Consider the following 20,875-nt stretch of genomic DNA (forward strand, 5'->3'; position numbering starts at 1 on the left):
TAATAAAGAACATTACATTTGGATGGTGTCTAATGGGTTGAGAGAATGGGAGCAACTTTGATGAATAAGAAATGAAAAGGTGCAAGCTATGTATATCCTTACCTATATTGTTTTACATCATTTAGGATTGTAACTGTTGGAATCTCCTGTGCTTCAACTAAGAAAGGATTAGGTGTCTTTGTTCCGCTCCTCTGAGTCAGCAGTGCTGGGAATTTAGCAATTCACTGTAGCACAGCTGTGAAGAGCCTAGCAAATGCAGAGACATAAATCTGAATACTGCTTCTCATTATAAGGTTGCATTTAGGGGATGCAGATTTAATCCCTTATAGCAAAATTTATATTAAATAAATTAGTTTAAAATGGGCAACAGATGCAGTAGGCTTATCTTGATTACTCTTACAGTAGAGAGGAATGAGGAGTACAAGCTGATTTCTTTATATCAATAGTCTTGTTTTTATGTTTTTCATCAAGAGTGCCCTTCACTAGTTTTTACCTAAAACTGTTTAAGGATATACAAGGAAAGAAAACAATTATCAGGGATGGGGGAGGAGGCATGGAAGAGAAATGAATAGAAGAACATTTTAGTTGAGAACTGCTTAGGGGGACTAGACCTTAACATCTCTAGCATACTTATTCAAAAGAGTTCTTAGCTGGAGGTCATCAAAAGTCTAACTGAAATGACTGACGTAAGTAAGGAGGTCTGAGCAAAAAATATTTTCCATAAATGTTTGCTCCAAGCTTTAAAGGAATTGACATCAGCTATGAGAGTTTGCTTTTCGCCTTTTCTACTTGGAACGCAGAATTACGCAGGCCGTCTACAGGTTTCCAACATTTTTTGTTTACTTTCAAGACCTCTTGAGATTTATATGTGGATTGTACTGTAACATTCAAAAGTGAAATTTCACTTCGTATAAAATATCTAGGATTAATTTGTCCCTAGACAAATACAATATCCTGGATCAGTACCAAAAAAATGAAATTTGGGGCCTGAGGCAAAGCTCACAGCTGCAGCATTCATACACAAACATTCATTATTTTATAAAAAAGATTAAAAAATGGTTATATATACAAAATTATTTACTTTTTGGATTTTTGTTTGTTTTTTACAAAAAAAAAAAAATCCCCCAAATCCTAGGTCTATCTCCATTTTAAAATGCAGAGACCTGTAACATAGACCTGTGGTTAGTGTTGTGAAAATCATTTTTAAAAAATGGCCCTGGTTGAGAGAGTTAATGTATTAGCACTTTGATTTTTACAGGCCCTCCTTGTCATATATAAGTCCTCCATGCAGTCCTTTCTCATGAATGATGAATCCAGTATGGAGAGCAGGAAAAGTTCCACATTGCAGTCCCTACATCAGGCTTGATCCCACTTTATGTGCTACTTCTAAGTTCTGCATCTCTTGGACACAAACTTTATCTCTGAAAGGGGATGGCAGTGTCCAAAAATGTCATGTAATTTGTGTTTATCTTCACCTGCTAAAAATATCTTTTAACTCAATGCAATTATTGAAACCATTTCCAGCCTAGGTGAATGTCATTCAACAACCTAATCATGATTAAAGACCTCTGAGGCCATATAACCATAAATATGCCTGAACTTAATGTGACTTTTAATTTTATATACAGGATTTTAAAAACAACACACAATTAAACATCATTAAATCATCTTATTTACATTTTCATTGGTGCTATAATTGAGCTGTTTAACTATTGCTGTTGGCTGGTTTACATTACCCCATGGTCCCCCGCTGGTGGCATATAGAAAGCTAACCATCCTGACTGGCTGGAAATGGTTTCCCCCAATTTTTGTTCTTTTTTTTCCTTTCTCACTTTTCTGACAAACACCAAATTTTTTTGCAAAATGTGTTGTGAATACTGGAGTCCATAGTTTCAAAATGATTCAATAATACTCCTATAAGTGATAGAAAAGGCACAGTAAGTTAGGACTTTGGCTGAAATGGTGAATATCCCCATTCACCATTTAGCATTCAGCGCCTTGAGTCCTGCCACGTCCTGATCCAGCGGTGATAATGTTTTGATGAATTTAATGAAGTTCCCTTTCCCGACGAAGAATGTTTATAGTAATATTTCTTAGAATAAGTCCTTTGGTACGTGGACGCTGTAAAGGGAGAACAAAAAAGAAAACTGTGAAAAAGAAACAAAACAAACCCCTCAATCTGAACTTCAAAATGGCTAATAAATAGTACTGTTATACTTTATGTTAGGGTACCATTCATTAATGTTTAATAAAGGGTAAGTAAATAGGTAACTGATATTATATGCATGTTACATACAGAAGCACATCAGCAGAATTGCAACCTATTGAACGCTTAGATTCTAAAAAACTGCTGACAATTCAGCTTTACTGTAATTACTATAATTTACCATATTGATTTTTTAATGTTCCTTAAGTTAAGTGATTATGTGAGTATCTTAGCTTCCACTTAAAGAAAAATTGAAGTCAGTTTCCAGTCTTGTTGGTTATAGAACTAAAACTTGCAAATACTTCAAGTATGAGAAAATAAACAATTTCATTCGTTTTTGAGGCCTGCTTCATAACTTTTGAATATGCAGGGCTAGAACACTAATGGAACAATCTTTAATAACTGATTTATAATTTATGAAAACCTGTGTTATACATTTATTTACCCGTACATTAGTAGGTCTATAGTTTCTGATATAGCATCAATTCTCAAGAAGACAACTTACGATTCATGCAGGTAATTTTAGGCAGATCCCATCTTCCATTCCCTTGACAACGAATGGTTGGAACGTGACGCTGGATGAAACCATCCTTGCAATGGTATCGAATCAGCGTGTTGATTTCATAACGAGGTTTCATCTTTCCAAAGGTCTTTGCATTTTCCACAACAGGAGGTTGCCCACAAGCAACTGTGAATAAAGGGAAAAAGCAAGTTCATAAGTTTATAGGGCTCATTCCAAAATGTAAGCCTGACTTCACTTAGTTTTTTCCCAGGAAAGGGACCATAAACCAAATTCAGATTGATAAATAAGGCACATAAAAAGGATGGAATAGGACTTCAGCTGAGCTGCAAAAAGAAGAAGAAAAACAAAAAAGATCTCCATGCTACCAGCCACAAGACTCATAACATTAGGTGCATAAGTTCATTTGTGACATATTTGGACTTCAAATTAGGAGCCTCAAAATATTAGGAACCTCAAATTTGGCTTCTGGGAATGCATGGAAGCACTACAATCTAAATTGCTACATGGTAAAACTTTGCTATGACCCAGCACAGCAACTATAATCACTTCTTTCAATCAAAAAGACAGCTTCAGCAAGCAGTGGTGGTAAGGATGCAATCTATCTTTTGTCTGGTAGACTAGTGCTGGAGAATGCACATATGAATTGCCAGATCTTACTTCTGGGGCCTCCTAAACCTAAGAGATTCAAACCTGTAAGTCCCGCTTCTATGGAGATTGCCCTCACCAACAAACTACTACACAATAGGGTAGGAACACACCTCTACCCCTCCTATTAAAGCTAAGCCAAGAGTGTAAGCATCAGAAGTCTAGAATGAAACCAAGCAAGAAGCAAACTGAGTCTGTAGCCCAGTGTCTTTTCTCAGGGAAAAATGTTCTTTATGTAACAAGTGTCTCCTGTAAGTGCATAATAGATCTTTGAGCATTCACCAAAACTCAGAACTCCTCCTTCCAAACTGAGTGTCCTAACGAAAAAGAGGATACTGAGCTCTGGATCCAGAGTGGAGGTAAGTAAGTGTGTAACACTTAGTCAAAGCCATCAGTTCTGGTGAGGGGTGGAGTTCAGACAAATCCTGGTCACTCGTAGATTGTGAGAAAATATATTCAACTGGAAACTGAAAAACAAACCAAGTAATAGTAGAAATTGATTTGTTCCAGTTTTAAGCTACACCCTTTTTTTGGTGGTGAGATCTAGTGAACAGGAGTTGGTAATATTTGTTGATATGTGGAAAAAAAGTTGCCGGCCCACCCAATAGGTGTAGGCCAGCTGTGTTGAGATCTGAAGAACACATGTGTTGAGAAGCTGTCCTGGAAATGGCCAGTATGCAAGAGGTCCTTTGGGTACTTTATTTCTCCTTTTAGCACAATAGATGGGAAAAAGAGCATGGTTGTGTTATCTTCAAACAGAATATGGGCACAGATTACTATTGCCTTTGTGACAGAAATACATTTGAAGGTCCTTTATGCCAGACATCATCTAGAATTTGCTGTCTTAAGTTTGTAAAGTAGGAATTTAAGATATGAGATGTAGTTCAGGTAACATATTTACCTGTTCCTTTCTTGCAGGTATACGTAAGGTGATAATTGCATGGTACATCATTCCACTGGCTGTTCTCATGCCAAATTATAACAACACAGTCTTCTCCAGAAGAAAAGAAACTATCTGGCTGGTTTGGCCGCCAGTTTTCATATTGCTGCAGAAGAAAGAAGCAAAGTTATTATTCACAGAGTCAGGATATGCTTACATTCATATTAAAGCAGGTCACATAATATTACCTCTGAAAGGGAGTGAATTCAATAGTTTAACTTAGGCACTGAAGCACAAATTAAATAAAACCAGATGTATAATATACTTCTGCTTCAGTTAATTGAATGCGTCAGTGGGGAAAAAAAAAGATTATCAAGCCAAATTCTCAGCTGGTGAAAATTGGTTTCAGATGACATCAATAGAGCTACTCAGACTACCTGAAATGTGGCCTAAGGTTCTCAAATATGCTTTTTCTAGAACTAGACAAGCAGATATTACAACAAACCAATAATGAAATGTCTACCATTGTAATACATGTCCAACTGCTATTGTCAGTCAGTCACAATGAACTGCACCAGATGAGTCAGATTTTGATGTTCTTATTTCAGTAAGACTATCTGTGTGCTCTCAAGTAAATCATTGAGCAAGGTGCTACTTAGTGGGTGCGTCTATACGTGCATTTATTGCACAGTAACTTACTGCACAGTAAGCAGTTTTTATGCTGGCATTTACATGTGCAGACATTACAGCACAGTAAAGCTGTGTGTGGACAGACTTGGGAATAAAGTTAGTCCCAAATCAATCCACACACACAGGTTACTGTGCAGTAAGGTATCTATATATACCTTATTGTGCAGTAACTACTCAAGCGTAAATTTGTTAACTGCATGATGCACCAAACAAGCATCATGCAGGTAGAAAATTCATGCCCGAGTCGGCATAAATCACCATAGTTACAGAGCAGGATGGGCATGTACGTGTAGACACGCACCCATACTGTGAAGTAATTGTCGGTTACTGTGCAGTAACTGTGCACATATAGACATGTGCAGTGGGTGCATATACATTAGACATTTACTGCAGAGCTGCCTAATTAGTTCTGCAGTAAAGTCTCCATGTCTACACAAGCAGCCCTATTAAGTCACAGTAAACTAATAAACACTGCCATAGGTTAGTACTTGTAAATACAGTACTGCACAGCAACACACGTGTAGACACTGACAGGGCTGGCTGGGGCACAAGGGTGCTTTAATGTGGGGCTAGCCGGCAGGCAGCTCCTGCACTGAAGCACCCTTGTGCCTCAGCCAGCCCCTCTGCAGCCCCTTGCCAGCCAGGTTGAAGCAGCCCAGGCTGGCAAGCTGACCCCCTCTGACCCTTTGCCAGCTGAGGCTGTGCCAAGATGACTCAATGTTCTGCAGTCCTGAGTGCAGGTGTAAATGCAGCACCCAGGAGCTATAAACTACAGTGCATATTGCACTGAACTTTATTGCTTTGCATTAATTGCACATGTAGATGCACCCTGTACAAACAGTGATATTGGAAACTAAATGAGAGTACATGCAGCACTTCTCAGCTCAACAATGCATTGTGCCATGCAGATATGACCACAGAGATAAATCTGGACCTGATCTCACAAACAGCTTCACAGAGGCTCCACAGAGATGATATTTAATAGATTCTGATGAGGCTGTGTGTAGGGACATATCAACATTTCTGCATGGGGAATGTACTGTCCTTTCACCTTTTGAACTGTTGAGCCAAATCCTGCCGTCAGCAAAGTTGGTAAAAGGTTTTGCAATGGTGGATTTGCAATGAGTACAATCTGGCACAGTAGGCCACAAATAGAAATTATTTTTAGCATCACCAAACAAGCTTGAAACAGCTGAGAAATTGTGTTTTAGTGCCTGGTTTCTACCCGGCTTTTCTTATGCAGTGGTCAGAATGTGCTAAATTACAATTAGGCAGACCTACAGGGTGAAGGGAATCTTACTGGTTTCCTTTCTCCTGCATCAGACCTGATTTTGCAAGTCATTTTTCATTAGACACACACTCGTATAGAAAGAAAAAACAAGACATTCCTGCTTTTAACTAAGGTAATTAAGAGAGACAGACAGAGGAATTCATAGCTTCTATATGCCGTCTGGAACAAACCAAACAGAAAGACTGGCTGTTACTTTTCATTTTTTCTTTTTTAATTTTAAGTCTGTAACTAAGCCAAAAAGACAAAGAGGCACTTCAACAGTGACTTCAACCATGGTAGGGACGGTGCTTCACAGGTGTTATAAACCCACAAATGTAAGTACTCACTGTTTGGCATGCACCCATGTCATTCTGAGGCTGTTGTCTCTTGTGTGTTGACTATCAAACACCCAGTTTTCCTCTAATAACAGCCACATCTGTTTTTTGGCATTTGATGTGTGTGGAGTAGGAGCAGGTGGGAGTCAGTGCATATTGGCAGCAGTCCTGTGCCCAACATACCCAGTGGGGATATCTATATAGCAGAAGGCAGTTCCATGCTGAGGCAAGCAATGCCTGCTGTATGCGCACTACCTTCCAAATAAGAAGCAGTATTGTGCTGTTAGAAAGTACAATGGATGCATCTGTAACCTATGCTTGACTAAGAAGGCTACGCTATTTCTGGTTCAGGGACTGCTGCACGTGAAATGCATGCCATGCTTCTCAGGTCAGCATTGCCTGGTGCCATGCCCTTAGAGAAAAATCTGAACCTGATCTTAAAAATATCTCCACAGAGATGATTCTTGGTAGATTCTGATGAGGCTACATGCATGAAATCAACTCATACATATTTTATTTCAGAACTGGGTCTTAAGATCATTCATACAGTCTGAAATTATTAATACATAATGAAATTTATGCTGAAGTGGAGAATTTAGTCTGCCTACATGACAAGTGAGGATGAAAAGTACAAATGCAGAAACTGGTCCATATTCAAAATCTGTTCAATCCAGGTGCTTAAAGAAAAAGACATGGGAACCCTACAGTAGGCAGATATGGATAATTTCACTCCCCCACATCTGGATTCACCGTGGGCTCTAAATTAGTAGAGCAACTAAAGATACATCTTCCTGCACTGGAGACATCTTTTTAGATTTTTCAGCATGGTATATTAAAAAAAATGTATATACTTTAAAAAGAAAAAAAGGAAAGATTTGGAAGAATTTAATAAAGGATAAAAATAACTCTCTTGAAGAACAGGAATTCATATAAATGCCAGACACTAACCAGGCAATCAGTTGCTTGTGTGGTCGAAATTACACAGTACCCCAATGTTTATAGATAAACTCAGCACTTGTATCTTTTCTGACCGGACCTTGTCTTATATATGCCATAAACATTTAGCTTTTTTTCACTTTATGATGTAACCAGAACTGGGTGCCTTTGTGAACACATTTTAGAAATAAAGTTAATGAACCGCACATGAATAGTATATATCTTATGGTGAAGCAAGCTATTAAAAAGCTTCATGTTTACTACAGTAAGTCATCAATTTACTACAGTATGTCATCTTATCCAGAAGAGTTTTTAATTATCTAAGCAATTCAACTGTAATATTTTGAACTGAGTTGTACTGAATTTATGACTGGTACCAACTCATAAGTGGGACTAAGGTAATTTCTCCATCTGCATCTTAGTGTTCAGCATCACTGACAAAAGACATACCCAGGATTAAGGAGCAGAATTCAGCATTTCACAACAGCTGGTATATGGGAAAGCAAATCCCCCCAGCACAGTAGCTAAGCATGACATGCAAATGTGCAAAAAACAGGGATCTGTAATATAAAGGACTTTCTGTATCACCCTGTAAGTAATAACAGCACAGCTCTACAATGCAAAGAAATGCAAAAGCCAAAAATGGGTGTGTATGTGGAGGATATGTCTAGGCATAGTATGAGTGACAGAATGTGTCTACATGTTGCTATATGGCAATGTTAGTACTGTGCCATGTTTTACTAATTGGTTGGGGAAAGTATTAAACACAGGACAGTAGCTGCCCATACTGTGGCATATGGGCAGCACACGGTGAGATCCACCAGCTATGTCACCATAGTGGCATGCTATAGCCAGGCAGTGCACCACTACAGCGACATAGCCAGCGATCACATGTAGACCCACATGATCAATATGTCGCCAAAGTGTGCCATAAAGAAACATGTAGACACATCCACTGTGATCCTGTGGATTTTCTCAGTGCTCCTTCAAAACAGGCATTTTTCTAGTTGTTTCACTGGCTATAGACAGAAATTACACATAAACTGATGTAAGTGATTGGAAACTGGTTCAAATCTCTAACACAACAGAAGTTTAGTGCACATAAACCACTTTCAAAATGGCCTGTATGGATGTAGTATTGGACTTAACTAATACTTCTTCACATGGTCTCTATACCACATTTGACCATTTTGTTACACATGCTTGTGCTCATTTATTAAGGGGGCCATAGCAGAAGTGTTCACATTGTGACCCCTGCCAAGTTAATACCTGCTAATACCTATGAATTCTGCTAATGCTCCAAACCACAATTTGACAATCAAACAACTGAATTAGGTTAAACTGGTTTATGGAACTTCTGCCCCAGATCCTCTCCAGATTGAAGTCAACTCACAGTTCCTCAGCATCCCAGGGTGTTTTGCACCTTCCCTATAACATCTTTCCCCCTCTCAGGGTGGGCAGGAAGGTTTGGCCCAAGCTGTCTGCTCCAGCCAAGCAGGAAAGCATGCTCTAGCACTCCCTGACTTCTGGTTTGGGCCACTACAAGCATGTGGCTGCATAAGCGAATGTCTGTTCACTTGGTTATCAGTTCAATCTACACAGCTTAGATTAACCTGTGAATCAATTCAGTCTCAGGCTTTGTGACTGTGTACTTAGCCACTGCACTCATTCAGGACATCTACACTGTATCTGTGTCATGCCTAGAAGTGATGCTATGAAGGGCCAATCATGTGCCAAAATTTGTAGGTGCCTTAACATTGTGCTGCTTGTGGCAATAAGCATGTCCTAGACAGAACCTGAGAACAAGGTGCATGCTCAGTCCCACTCCAAGGTAGTAATATTGCTGCACTTGTGGGAACCCGCATGTGCAGAGCAGGAACAACTGGACAGGGCACTTCCAGGTGTAGCATGAAAACAGTGTGGATACATGCTTTGAAAAAGAGAGACAACAGCCAATAGAAGTCAATAGAAAGACTCCTATTGATCAAAATGGAAATGAAGTCAATGGAAAGACTCCTATTGATTTCAGTAGGCTTTGCAGGTAGCCTTAGAGTTTTGATCCCTCAAAATACTAAATGCTTCTGTGAGGTTCTGATTGTTTGTGGGAATCAAGGACACTGAGCACGTCACACAGGAGTCTAAGTTGAGGGTCAAAATCACCCTGCTGGCATAATTCCTAAACACACAAAAAGCAGTTTGTGCGAGTTATGCATGGCCTGCATAATGACTTCAAACTTTTTGTTTGTTTTGTTGGCAAGGCTGCAGCCTAATGGCACAGGATCGTATCTAGACTTTGTGGTTTTTCCATGAATGTCTGATATCCCCCAGCATGATATGCTGTTACCTCACATCTAATATCGTCATTGCTCAGATTTATTTTGGCCGAATAGTTCTGATTTTGCTTGGCATTAATGCCAGAATTGCTTAACATAGGAAGTTCCAGATTGCTGAACTGCTTTTTTTAAATCTCCACCCAGCTCCTTCTGCAGTTTTTCAATACCTTATTTAGCCACACTTTGCTGATTAGGAGATAAGACTGAAAAAGATTCTCAGAGTTTCTATGGCATGTATTACTTGACAAATACATTTCTATTCTCTCTTTTTTTTTTGAATGACATTTTTTGAGGACACTAAGGCTTTGAGTCTCTTCCCTGTTATACTAGTATTCATCAGGTATAACACCACTGAGATCAGTAAAGTTACACCAGCATAAAACTTCTATGTATCAATAATTCAGGCCCAGTGTTTGTATTCAAAGCTATCCCATGTCTATAATCACTACAGATGCAGAGTTTAAAAGCATTCCTCATACTTGCAATAACATATCCAAAATACTTGATTCAAAATACTTGATTCATAATTTGTCTGTTGGGAAACAGTGTTCAAAATATCCTAAACAAGGCATCTTTCTTTCTAGTGGTTATGACATTTGAGATCCTTATATTTCAGCTCAATTACTGGTGTCTACAAAAATATACTGTACCAAAAAATAGAATATTTCAAATCCATTCCTTGGCATCACTTACTGTTCAGATTTTTTTTTTAAAGACCATAGTCAAAAGAGATCAGCAGCCAAGCTCACAGATGGATCCCAAATGCGCTGGCCCTTTTCCAGATACTCTTTTGCTCAGTTTTATCTTCATGTAAATTGTTACTGTCTCCACAAATCAGTGAAACCATTACTAAGGATTTTTTACTCTTAGACTGACAAAATGTAAGTGACCCTGAAGCCTTCAATCAAACTATAAATGCCATCTTACCAGTATTTTAGCCATTTCTTTCATAAGATACAATCTTTGTTTCTGAAAATCTGAATATTAAATTATTAAAAATCAAATTTTTAATTAATGTCAGATAGAAAAGGCTGTTACAGGATTGTATCCTTAACAAGAATACTGTTATGCCAGCAGACAGACTGACTGAAAAATCATTATTCTCATGGACAACATGAAAGCAAGGCCATGAGGAATGTAAATAATTCTTGTGGTCAAAATGGTCAAGTACATCCAAGCTGTGCATTTTGGCCATATACTGTTTGCCATTATGCAACCAAAGGATAACTTCATGGCAGAAGGTTGAGAATACCACACTTCTTCCTACCACAAAATCTGCTCTCTTAGGGTGGTTCCTTCATAGGATCTCCCAGAGCAGTACATTGGAGTTATCACTACCGTGGGGTAGTTTACATCATTCACAACTAGTGTTTCAGGCTTTACTCAGAGACAGGCAGATATTGCTGCTTTAAACACTCTTGGGTCACATGACCAAATTCTATTTTAATGAATGTTGACAGTCTAATTACAATCACATGACTTTGAGAGTTAATCCTAGGGCCAGGACTATAGTGCCTGAATCTTAGTATGGTCGTTAGGAGTCACCAAACTATTTTGCCATGTCGCCACTTCCAATCTTCAAACAATTGCTGGCCTTATTTCTATTTATACCTTCTAATTATCCACTAAGTCTTTCTGCCCAAATTTAGGTCCATAATTACTTTTTGGGAATTGGCACTGACAGCCTAAATTTTGCTATTTTCTAGGGCTACAGAACAAAAAGAACCCCTTGTGTGAGGAGGTGGTCCAGTGACAGACCTTCTCTAAAACCAGGGAGAAGTAGGTTCAGTTTCTCATTCACTTGCAGGCTTCCCATGCAACAGGAAATATATTGTCTAGTTTCTTGGTTCCTCATCTTTAAACCAAAAATAACGGTATTTTCCCACTTCACAAGAGGACTGTGAGGCACTTAGATCCATGGAAATTGGAATTACCTAAGGTCCTAAATCAAATACAAAATTCTGTCAAGTCTCTATAGTCTTTGAAGGGGTTTTTCCTTACTTGGATTTGAATTAAACTTAACTACTCACTGCCAGTTGTGTGACAGACCCTGTTTTAAATTAAATTAAGTCTAAGAAACAATCTGTTAACAGCTGGAAGCTAGTTAATTTTATTAGCCAGTGCTAACCTGTGTCATTCAGAAGTGTCACTCATCATCAGACTGAATAAGCACAGCTTTTCCACCAGGAACACATCTTTAAGGATTTCCTGATATACCTCCTGCCTTATAGTAGGTTAGTCATGACTCATGTATGATAGCTTAAGGTAAGTACCAATAAGTAATCCACTTAGCTCTGTAGATGTTTACATATTGGCAAGGTGAATCTCTGTTGCTGAATAGCAGGTCAGGGTTTTTTTATAGTCATTCAGTGATAACAACCAGTCTTTTTTCTCACAAATACATATCAAGGGGCTAGGATCAATAGCTGGGATTTGACATTCCAGAACAGTCAACAGATACTGTGTACAACAGATACTGTGTATAATGAACCATAACAAAATAAACTGCTAATACAAACACAACTTAATAGCTTGACCTTTTTCATGTAAAGGCCAATGAACCCCTTTGTATAACTAAGCCAAAAATGTATTTACTAGAAATATTTCCAAACCTTATATTCACAGGGTTACTATTCTTCCTCCTGAGGGAGGGGAGTATTTTCAGCATCTTCAAATGACTGTACTGTACAAACTTGTCCTAGAATATTTTTGGCACTTCTTATTGCCAGTGTGATATTTTTCTTCCCACTGCTGCCCTGTCTGGCTAGGGACAGAAGTTACACATAAACCTGTTTAAATGATCAGAAACTGGTTTAAACCTGCTCAGTGCACATAAACCAGTTTCAAAATGGCTGAAACTGGTTTAAGATAAACCTGGTTGAATGTAGTATTAGACTTAACTGATTTAGGGCAAAATGGTTTATGAAACTTCTGTCCCAGACCTCTGACTTGTTCTCACTGGGTGCATCTATACATGTGCTTAACTGCACAGTAGACAACTAAAATGCTACGGTCTAAAGCACTACGGTGTACATGTATGATGCTATTAGACTGCAGCAAACTAATTTTCACTGCTGTAAGATAGTACTGTCAGAGACTATCTATCTTACGCCAGCAAAAAGAACTGTGCCTAAATGCACATATAAATGCTGACCTGGGCTTACATTGTGCCCCGTCAGCCCCAGCAGCATGGGGCCAAACCCCTGCCTGCTGCCTAGCCACAGGGCTCCACATCCTGTGGGCAGTCTTGTGCCTCAGCCAGCCCCAACGCTGCCTGACACCACCTCCCAGAGCCTGGGGCTGACCCCCTGGGTTTCCTGCCAGCCCAGGGCTGCTCCGCCCTGGCTCAAACTGCTGCAATCCTGAGCACAGCATCTGCACATGTGCCCCAGACTGCAGCAGCTGGAGTATCTACATGTGCCATTAAGGTGATAAATGCGAGCGCAAACTGCACTAGAGTTTATCATGTCACCTTAACAGCATGTGTAGATGCATCCATTGAAAAGCTGATACAGCATACCATAAAGCTGAGGCAAGGGCATCGGAAGTGGGCTGAATGATTTCTCACTGTGAGCTGTTTCATCTTACATTTAAGCAACAGTTTCTGAATACCATTTACTAATAAACTGAGCATTGGAAGCCTTAGTTACCTAACAATTACTCGTTACTGTCTTCTTTCCCATAACCCTGCTAAGAATGAGAATATACTTCTCCATAACATCAGATAAGCTTTAGAAGTTTTTATCAGGAAAGCCCACTGGCACAGCCACCCATTCCAGTAGGGTTCTTTTGTAATTTATTTATTGAAGTTAGCTCAACTTAGATGTTGTATCTCTTGTTTAGTGATGTCTTTCTATTACGCAGTTTTACATCTGGATTGACTGGTGCACAAGAAGATCAACTAACTCACCCCAAGTTACAGTAACTGGATCAGTTCAGACGCTCCTGGAACTTATTTTCTATGGATAGGAACAGCCAAGGTATTTATTGTAGAGATACGATACTGTGTTGATAATAAAATCTTCACTTAGGCGAGTCACAACATCGCTTAATATTGAAAGATATCTAATATTTGCTTTGGGAGAGACAAAAAACTACTTTTTTTATTTGAATAGTTAATTAAGTGCCAATCCCACAAAGACTTCTCCAGGTGCTTAATTTTAAACATGGGAGCAAGTCCCATAGGCTTCACTGGGGTATTAATGTGACCACATTCAGGAGGATATTTAAGAACTTGCTTAGTTTCAGATGCTTTAGTCCCACTGATCTCCACAATGTGGCTCCAATGATTAATTCAGTCTCCTACTGAAGTGCCTTGCTGAAAGTTAAGCAACAGATCTTTTGTAGGTGGGAGCCTTTATGATTAAGGGTGACTTTCTGGCTCCTTTGAATTCAACAGAAGTTTTGATTTGATTTCAGGATCTTACTCTAAAGATTTGGGCTTTAAAGTTGAAACTGCAGCTTAGAGACCTTATTTATTGCATATTCATATCTTTCTAAAATTTTACAAGAAATATTAGCAGCCAAAGTAAAATGTATACAGTACAGCCACATCATTATTACAAATCCCCCAGGAGCCTGAGAGGAAAGATCATTAAAAAAGGTGTTTGCTCAAATAAGATTTGTCAACTTTCTGCATTATAATAATGAAAAAAATAGTTTCTGATGCTGTGGCTGTTAAAGTAAGATACATTAGAAAGTTGTTAATGTCACTAAGTGAAGATCCAACCCAGTGACTAGGTTTGGTATAAAATTCGTATCAATCTTGTATTTTGCATGGGAAGAATATGAGTTTCACTTGGCATTTTGTTAAACCAATACCAAAATATGAGAACTTTTTTGTGAATTGAAGCTTTGTGCTGAGCAGGATTGGAAACTTCCACTAGATGGAGCTGTCTACCCATAGCTGAACCTATGTATTAAGTGCCTTTTCAATAGAACTAAACAGCTTTAAGATGCAGAGAGAATATTAATTCTCCTCTTTTTCTGCATGGTTCAAAGTCAATGGAAAGACTCCCACTGGTTTCAGTGTGCTTTTGATCAGGATCTCAGAAGTTAATTTTTATTGTGCTTCATGTATTTTTTAGGGAAGACTAAGTCATTGACTGTGTGTATGTAGAGGGCTCTTTCTACTGACTGTTCTGTGTGTGTACTAATGAGACACTGATACTTTCTGTAAAAGTGGGGATTTTCTTAATGTTGCTGTCTACCAGGCAAATCTATGTTAGAGACATTGGCAGCATTCTAACTTTATCACTATACAAAGTCCCTCTAATGTAGTTAAGATATTTCTAAGCAGTCCCTATTATATAGTAATGAGTAGTGTTCAGTTTGGGGCCCCTACTCTTTACTAGACAATCATGCTAAATTATAAATGCAAAAGGAACAGGAAACATAGGACCCTTGAAAGTAAGGTCCTATGCTTCTGTATACCTTGTACTCCCCAAACACTCCTGAGTCTGACAAACTACAGTTTCTTTTCCTCCTAATTTTGAGCAAGTTATTAATTGTCTGACTGGCTGCTGCTCCTACCCCAGCAGTAGGAGTTGTTTCTGTCAGAAGGATTTACAAAATTGGTCAAATGGTTTGGGGTCAGTGCAAATTATTACCATGATCTAACAGAAATTCGCTTTCTATTTGCCCTTTTAGAATTAGAATATAATTTAATTAATATTTAAACATGCCACATACAGATAATATAAAAGGACTGATCTGTGCTGAAACTCTCTCTCAAGCAGGCAGGTATTTTTCTGCTGAGCATAACAGAAGTGACTAGTAAAGTACGTGTACTCTAGCAATTATACTAAAATAATTATGCAAATCAGAACAACACAATTGTGTTTTTGCATGTGCAACTAAGTGGAGACACAAACAGAAAAATATCCTCCATTTTATCATTTATTCCAAACATTATTGCAGGTTTTAAGCTGCCATGAGTTTCAGCCCAAAGTCAAATGCAATAAGGGTCAGAAGTAATTGCCACCCCCACCTCCCTCTGGTAAAATAAGACAAACAAAAAAACCCCCAAACTTTGTCTAAGAGGCTGCTTTGCTAGCCTGAGACATTCAGAGCTCAGAACATACCTGTCATTAAAGAATATACTTTAAATAATTTCTCTCCCTAGGAAATGAGCATTTTAAAGAGAGGCTCTTAAAAGAGGCCCTAATGACTGTGTATAACTCAAAATCAAAATATTTGGTAGATTTAAAATCCTCTTTTTTTCAAGGATTCTGTGGGACTCTGGCACAATAGGCTTTTTGTTTAGAGCTGCCTACAGTACTTTTTTCACTTGTTTGTTTTATTTAACTCTCACAGGCAGCCTACCTCCCTACAATAGTCTATCATTTTTGGAGGAAGGAGGGTAGAAGCAGGGGGGTTCTTTTTTTGTTCAGTGAATTTAGTCTTTCTGGGAGAGGAGCAGTTATAAATTTGTTTAGGTTAAAACAGTCTGATTTGCTGACCAGTAAAGGAAAAGAAAAAGAAAAAGAGAGGGCTTTGTTGTTAACATGAAATTGTTTTTACGTAGCTACCTAACACTGGCAACTTGAAGTCCAGTATTACGACCATGAGGCATAACACTTGTATGTCGAAGGGAAGAAAAACTACCGTAAGGTCTCTGGACAGTTGTTAAAGTGGCAATATGCCCTTTACTTTCCTAGCTGGCAGCACTCTATGAGCGACAGACAATCTGGCCACAGACACTAGCCAGCTCCTTAATACAGCACTAATCTTGTGTAATGGGAGTGAGCTCACTGCCATACAAAGCACTAATTATCAACAGCATTTTCCAAAGGATATGAATAACTCCCCCTGTGAGACAGAAGCCTGAGGCACAACCCCAAGTAGCTATATGTGCTTAATCCATAACATGAATCGTTCCAATGGACTCCTTTACCACTGTGCCTATTTGCAAGGGTGCTTAATGATGAAATACTACAATCCAAATACAATGGAGGAACTGCCAAAAGCAACACCAGATTTTTTTGATTTGGAGGGGTGTGCTTCGCAGCTATAAATGTTGCTATTCACAGGACTAAGTGAATTATTTAAATTCAATTTCCCAATTTTTGAATGTCATGCATTATTTATTCATTGTTTGCTCAAATCCTTTTTTTTTTCATTGTTTGCTCAAACCCTAGCTAAATATATGGACAAACTCTACCTTGCAAACAATATGACAAATTCGATCCTTTCTTTCTCTGTGCAGTCTCACTGATTTTCCTAAACTTGATTGCTTTCTTGAACACTTCTTAGAAAGTGCTTCATTGAGCATTCAATATTCAATTACTGGATATTCATAATTAATATTCAAACTGTGTGACAGGACAGCTAAAGTGTATGTTATGCTTTCTGCTTCCTGATGAGATGAGCTAAACTGAACACTGCAGCAAGAATCCTGTATGAGACGCACACTCAGGTAAGAGCAGAGCTGTAGCTAGGCATGCTGGGGTCTGGTGCAGGTCATGTCCAGAGCAACCACCTCTGCACTGCTACATAATTACTTTCATTTAATTTGGTGCCCCCCGTCTGGGGGCACCTGGTGCCAGCATACCTCTGGCACCACTTTTGCTAGGGTACTGGGCAACAGGAATGTTGTCACAGAAAGCAAAACAGAAAAGGATAAGATTTTTGTTTTAATCAAATCATAGTATAATTTTGAAAAAATGTTTTAAAAAAAACCCTAATATGTGGTTGTTTCAGTCCACAAGCAAATTAGAAACTAGACAAAAACTAGTGTTGTCATATAGGACTACAAAATATTGACTTTCAAAACAGGCTAATTATTACAGAGAACTAGGTTTTGCATTCCTCATGTGTAGCTGGCAGATTTTATCATTTAGATTCAGATAGAGCCAGCTGCACCTACAGTTGCAATCAGGCAATATCTTGCCAGGAAACTCGCTGAGTTTCAGTCAGTATTTCATAATGAAGTTTTAAAGCTGTTGGGATGCTCTCAGCTGATAGGGCTTCAACCTTTGACCTCAACAACTCAAGGCTGCTACTGAATCTCTCATTTGGGAAAGAATATTAAAAAGGTACAATTTTTACAGCAATATTTGTAGCTTACATATTTCCTTAATGGTGTTTCACCTGGTTTTAGATATAGGCAGTAAATAGTCAGGCAGAATTATTTATTGACAAATCTGTGTTAGTAACATAAGCAGAAGTGTTTGCAGAAATACATAGCACTTGTACACTGAAGCCTGCACTAACTATCTGTTGGCTTCCAGGTGAAATGTATAGCATTGATTTTTGTTCTTTACTGCTCTGAATTGTTTGCGGGCAAGTTACCTGAGAGACTCTCACTTTCATCATGATGAACTAACACAGCTGTAATCAGTGCCAGATATTAAGAATGCAGACCATACCTGTTTCTGTTAAACTGGATATAACATGTAGAATATGTATAGTATAATAGGTATGTAACCTAGTTTGTTAAAAGTTCTTTTTAAGCAAAACTTAAAGTCTCAATACTGACAGATAAGTAAATTTCCTTTGGCATCAGGAGGCAAGTGAAAGCCGTAGTTTTAAACTCGGCAATCATTTTTGGTGCCAAGTTTAAAAGTGTGGCTTTCACATTTGCTTCCCTGGGAGCTGGAAGCAGGGCCCCTCCACCAATGGGGCTGGGGAGAAGGTGGGGCAGGGCTGGGGTTGGGCTGGGAAATCCATGCCTGGGGGAGGGGGTGGTGCTGCGTGTAGGAGGGAGGGGGGCGAGCTGGGCTGGGAGAGCTGTGCCCCACCTGGCGGGGCAGGGGCAGCAGTTGGGGCTGGGCCGGCCTGGGCCAGGACTGCCATGCCACACTGTGCCTTTGTGGGTGATGACACTGGGAGGGCCTGGAGGGCTATAGTCCCCCAAAATTCATCTTAGTACCCCACTGCCACCCCTTCCAGTGCTGCTGCCCACCTGCAGAGACACAGCATGGTGCTCCTGGCCTGGCTCAGCCCAGCCCAGGCCTCTGCATCTGCATGGCTGCAAGGGATAGCTGGGAAGCAGCTCCCTGCAGGTAAGTGTAATGGGGGCCAGGTTGGGAGTAAGATTGAGCCTCAGGCAGCTTGTGGCAAGGGGTGGAGGGAGTGCAGGGCTGCCTCTGTGTGATTGAGGGTAGAGGAGGGGGGAGTTCCTGTGAGAGGAAAGTGTGTGTGTTGTATGTGTCCATGTGCAGACAGTGAGAGTAGAGAGTGCGTCTGTGTGCACCTGTGTGTATGCATGTGTGTGTGGTACATTTGGCCATAGCGGGGGCAGGGAACAGGGAGAACTGGGTGGCATGTGCCCCCCAGGCCAGCAGGGTCCACCCAGGGGGAGGGGGCCTCCAATTTTGTACTCGCCCAGGCCCCCAGTACATTTTAATCTGACTCTGCCCTCCCTCCCACAATGACCTGCTCAGCGGGGAGATAGAGCAGGCAGGGGGCAGGGTAGATCCTGGGTTGACCTTTCCTTCAAAAAATGATCTTCACCTTAAAAAGGCTGGAGACCACTGACTTACACATATGCTGAATCCAATTATGTTTGATTGTTTTATCAACGCCACAAGCATTTTCCCTCCATAACTTTGCATAAGGATTAGACTACACACACATACAATATGAATCTTCATGGATTGTAGAACTCATTTACTGGAATTATTTTGTTAAACATGTAAAATCCAAAATGATGTATGAAAAACACACACTGGGAGGAAAAAGGATATTTTTATTGTTGCTGTTTTTGAGTAATTGCCAAGAGCTGATTATTTCCATAGAAAAAATAAATCAGTATTTTCAAAAGTGGCTGCTCATAATTAGGCTCTTAATTCTATATTTAGGCACTTAACATCTCACTTGAATTTCCAAAAACGTAGGTGCTTCTTGACAGGACTTTAATAGGAGTTGCTGGGTGTTTTTTCCTCAACTGCACCTTGTACCAAGTTTTTTGCCTTACCAGATAGATGACAAAGTTTACTTTATTCATCATTCTCTTCCCTTCCTCATAATACCAGAAGGCACCTATACACACGCTGGAAATCTGCTCCAATGTGTGCTAATTAGCTTCAAAATGGTGGTGGGGATGTTTTAACTAAAGTTTGTTGAATGAGTTTTAGTTCAAGCACGCCTGCCACCATTTGGAAGCACAGGATGCTAAATCCACATGATGCTGCAGGCACTTTAATTAGAGTGCCTCTCAGAGTTACTTTAATTAAAGCATCATCCCCAGCTCCATCCCAAAGCATGTATAGAGATGCCCCTAGTGTTTATCTCATGTGAGCTTACAGGAGTAAAGAAAATCCCATCTTTTTTGGCCAGTGGAAGTAAAAAAAGGCAACACACAAATGGTGTTTTTGAACATGTCCATGGACCTCTCACTGAAATCAGCTAGAGATGGACAGGCATTTCCATACACATAATTTAGTGAAGAATAACTTGCAAGACCCTCAGGACCCTTAGTATATTCACTAATACAAATCAATAAATATAAATGCGTAGTTTTGTTCAATCCTGATCATATTTAATGATACCTGGCTTGTAGCTGCAGTTAACAAATCTGGAAAAACACAACTTATGATGGATGTGAAATGAAAATGTCAAAAAAATGACTTATTTTCTTTCATGTAATTAACCAGTTTAAAAATCTTTTAGGTGCAAATAATAATAATAATAAAGAGCATTTGATCTTTTTTTCCAGAAATTGCTAATAAAGTATATGCCAACACTTGGCAAAAGAGTTCCCTTCAACAGACTGAATAATTAAGTTGTGGGTTGCCTCATGTCCATGGAAAATGTGCAACAGGTAATCCAAACCTTGTTCCTACATCTCCAGTGGTAGCGTCTGAGGTTCATAGATTCCTAATTTTCACTTTCCTTGACCAGAGTGAAATTAAAAGTGAAGGATAAATCACAATGTATACTATTTATCAGAGCTGATTCATTTGGGCAGCACAGGGTAGGAAGGTGTCAGCACTTCCAGAATGATCACCTATTTTAAGTTTTGCAAGTTGAACATAAAAGATTTTATGTACCAAGGATCAGAACTGTTTTATAAACAAAATGTAAAGGACCTAAGGGCCAGGATCTTGAAGTCT

At 39.3% G+C, this 20,875-nt stretch overlaps 1 protein-coding gene across 1 annotated transcript in view; it reads right to left on the bottom strand.

The window, feature by feature from the left end:
* Positions 1–1,113: 1,113 nt before the first annotated feature.
* The window catches only part of VCAN (versican), a 180,254-nt gene continuing 160,492 nt past the window's right edge, over positions 1,114–20,875 (bottom strand). Inside the window, 3 exon segments of the mRNA XM_019516926.1 lie at positions 1,114–2,121; positions 2,712–2,894; positions 4,276–4,420. Coding sequence (XP_019372471.1) covers positions 1,991–2,121; positions 2,712–2,894; positions 4,276–4,420 — 459 coding nt within the window. The 3' untranslated portion in view covers positions 1,114–1,990.

Source organism: Gavialis gangeticus, unplaced genomic scaffold (assembly GCF_001723915.1).
Source record: "Gavialis gangeticus isolate Ggan-Ray unplaced genomic scaffold, GavGan_comp1, whole genome shotgun sequence".
Classification (NCBI taxonomy): Eukaryota; Metazoa; Chordata; order Crocodylia; family Gavialidae; genus Gavialis; species Gavialis gangeticus.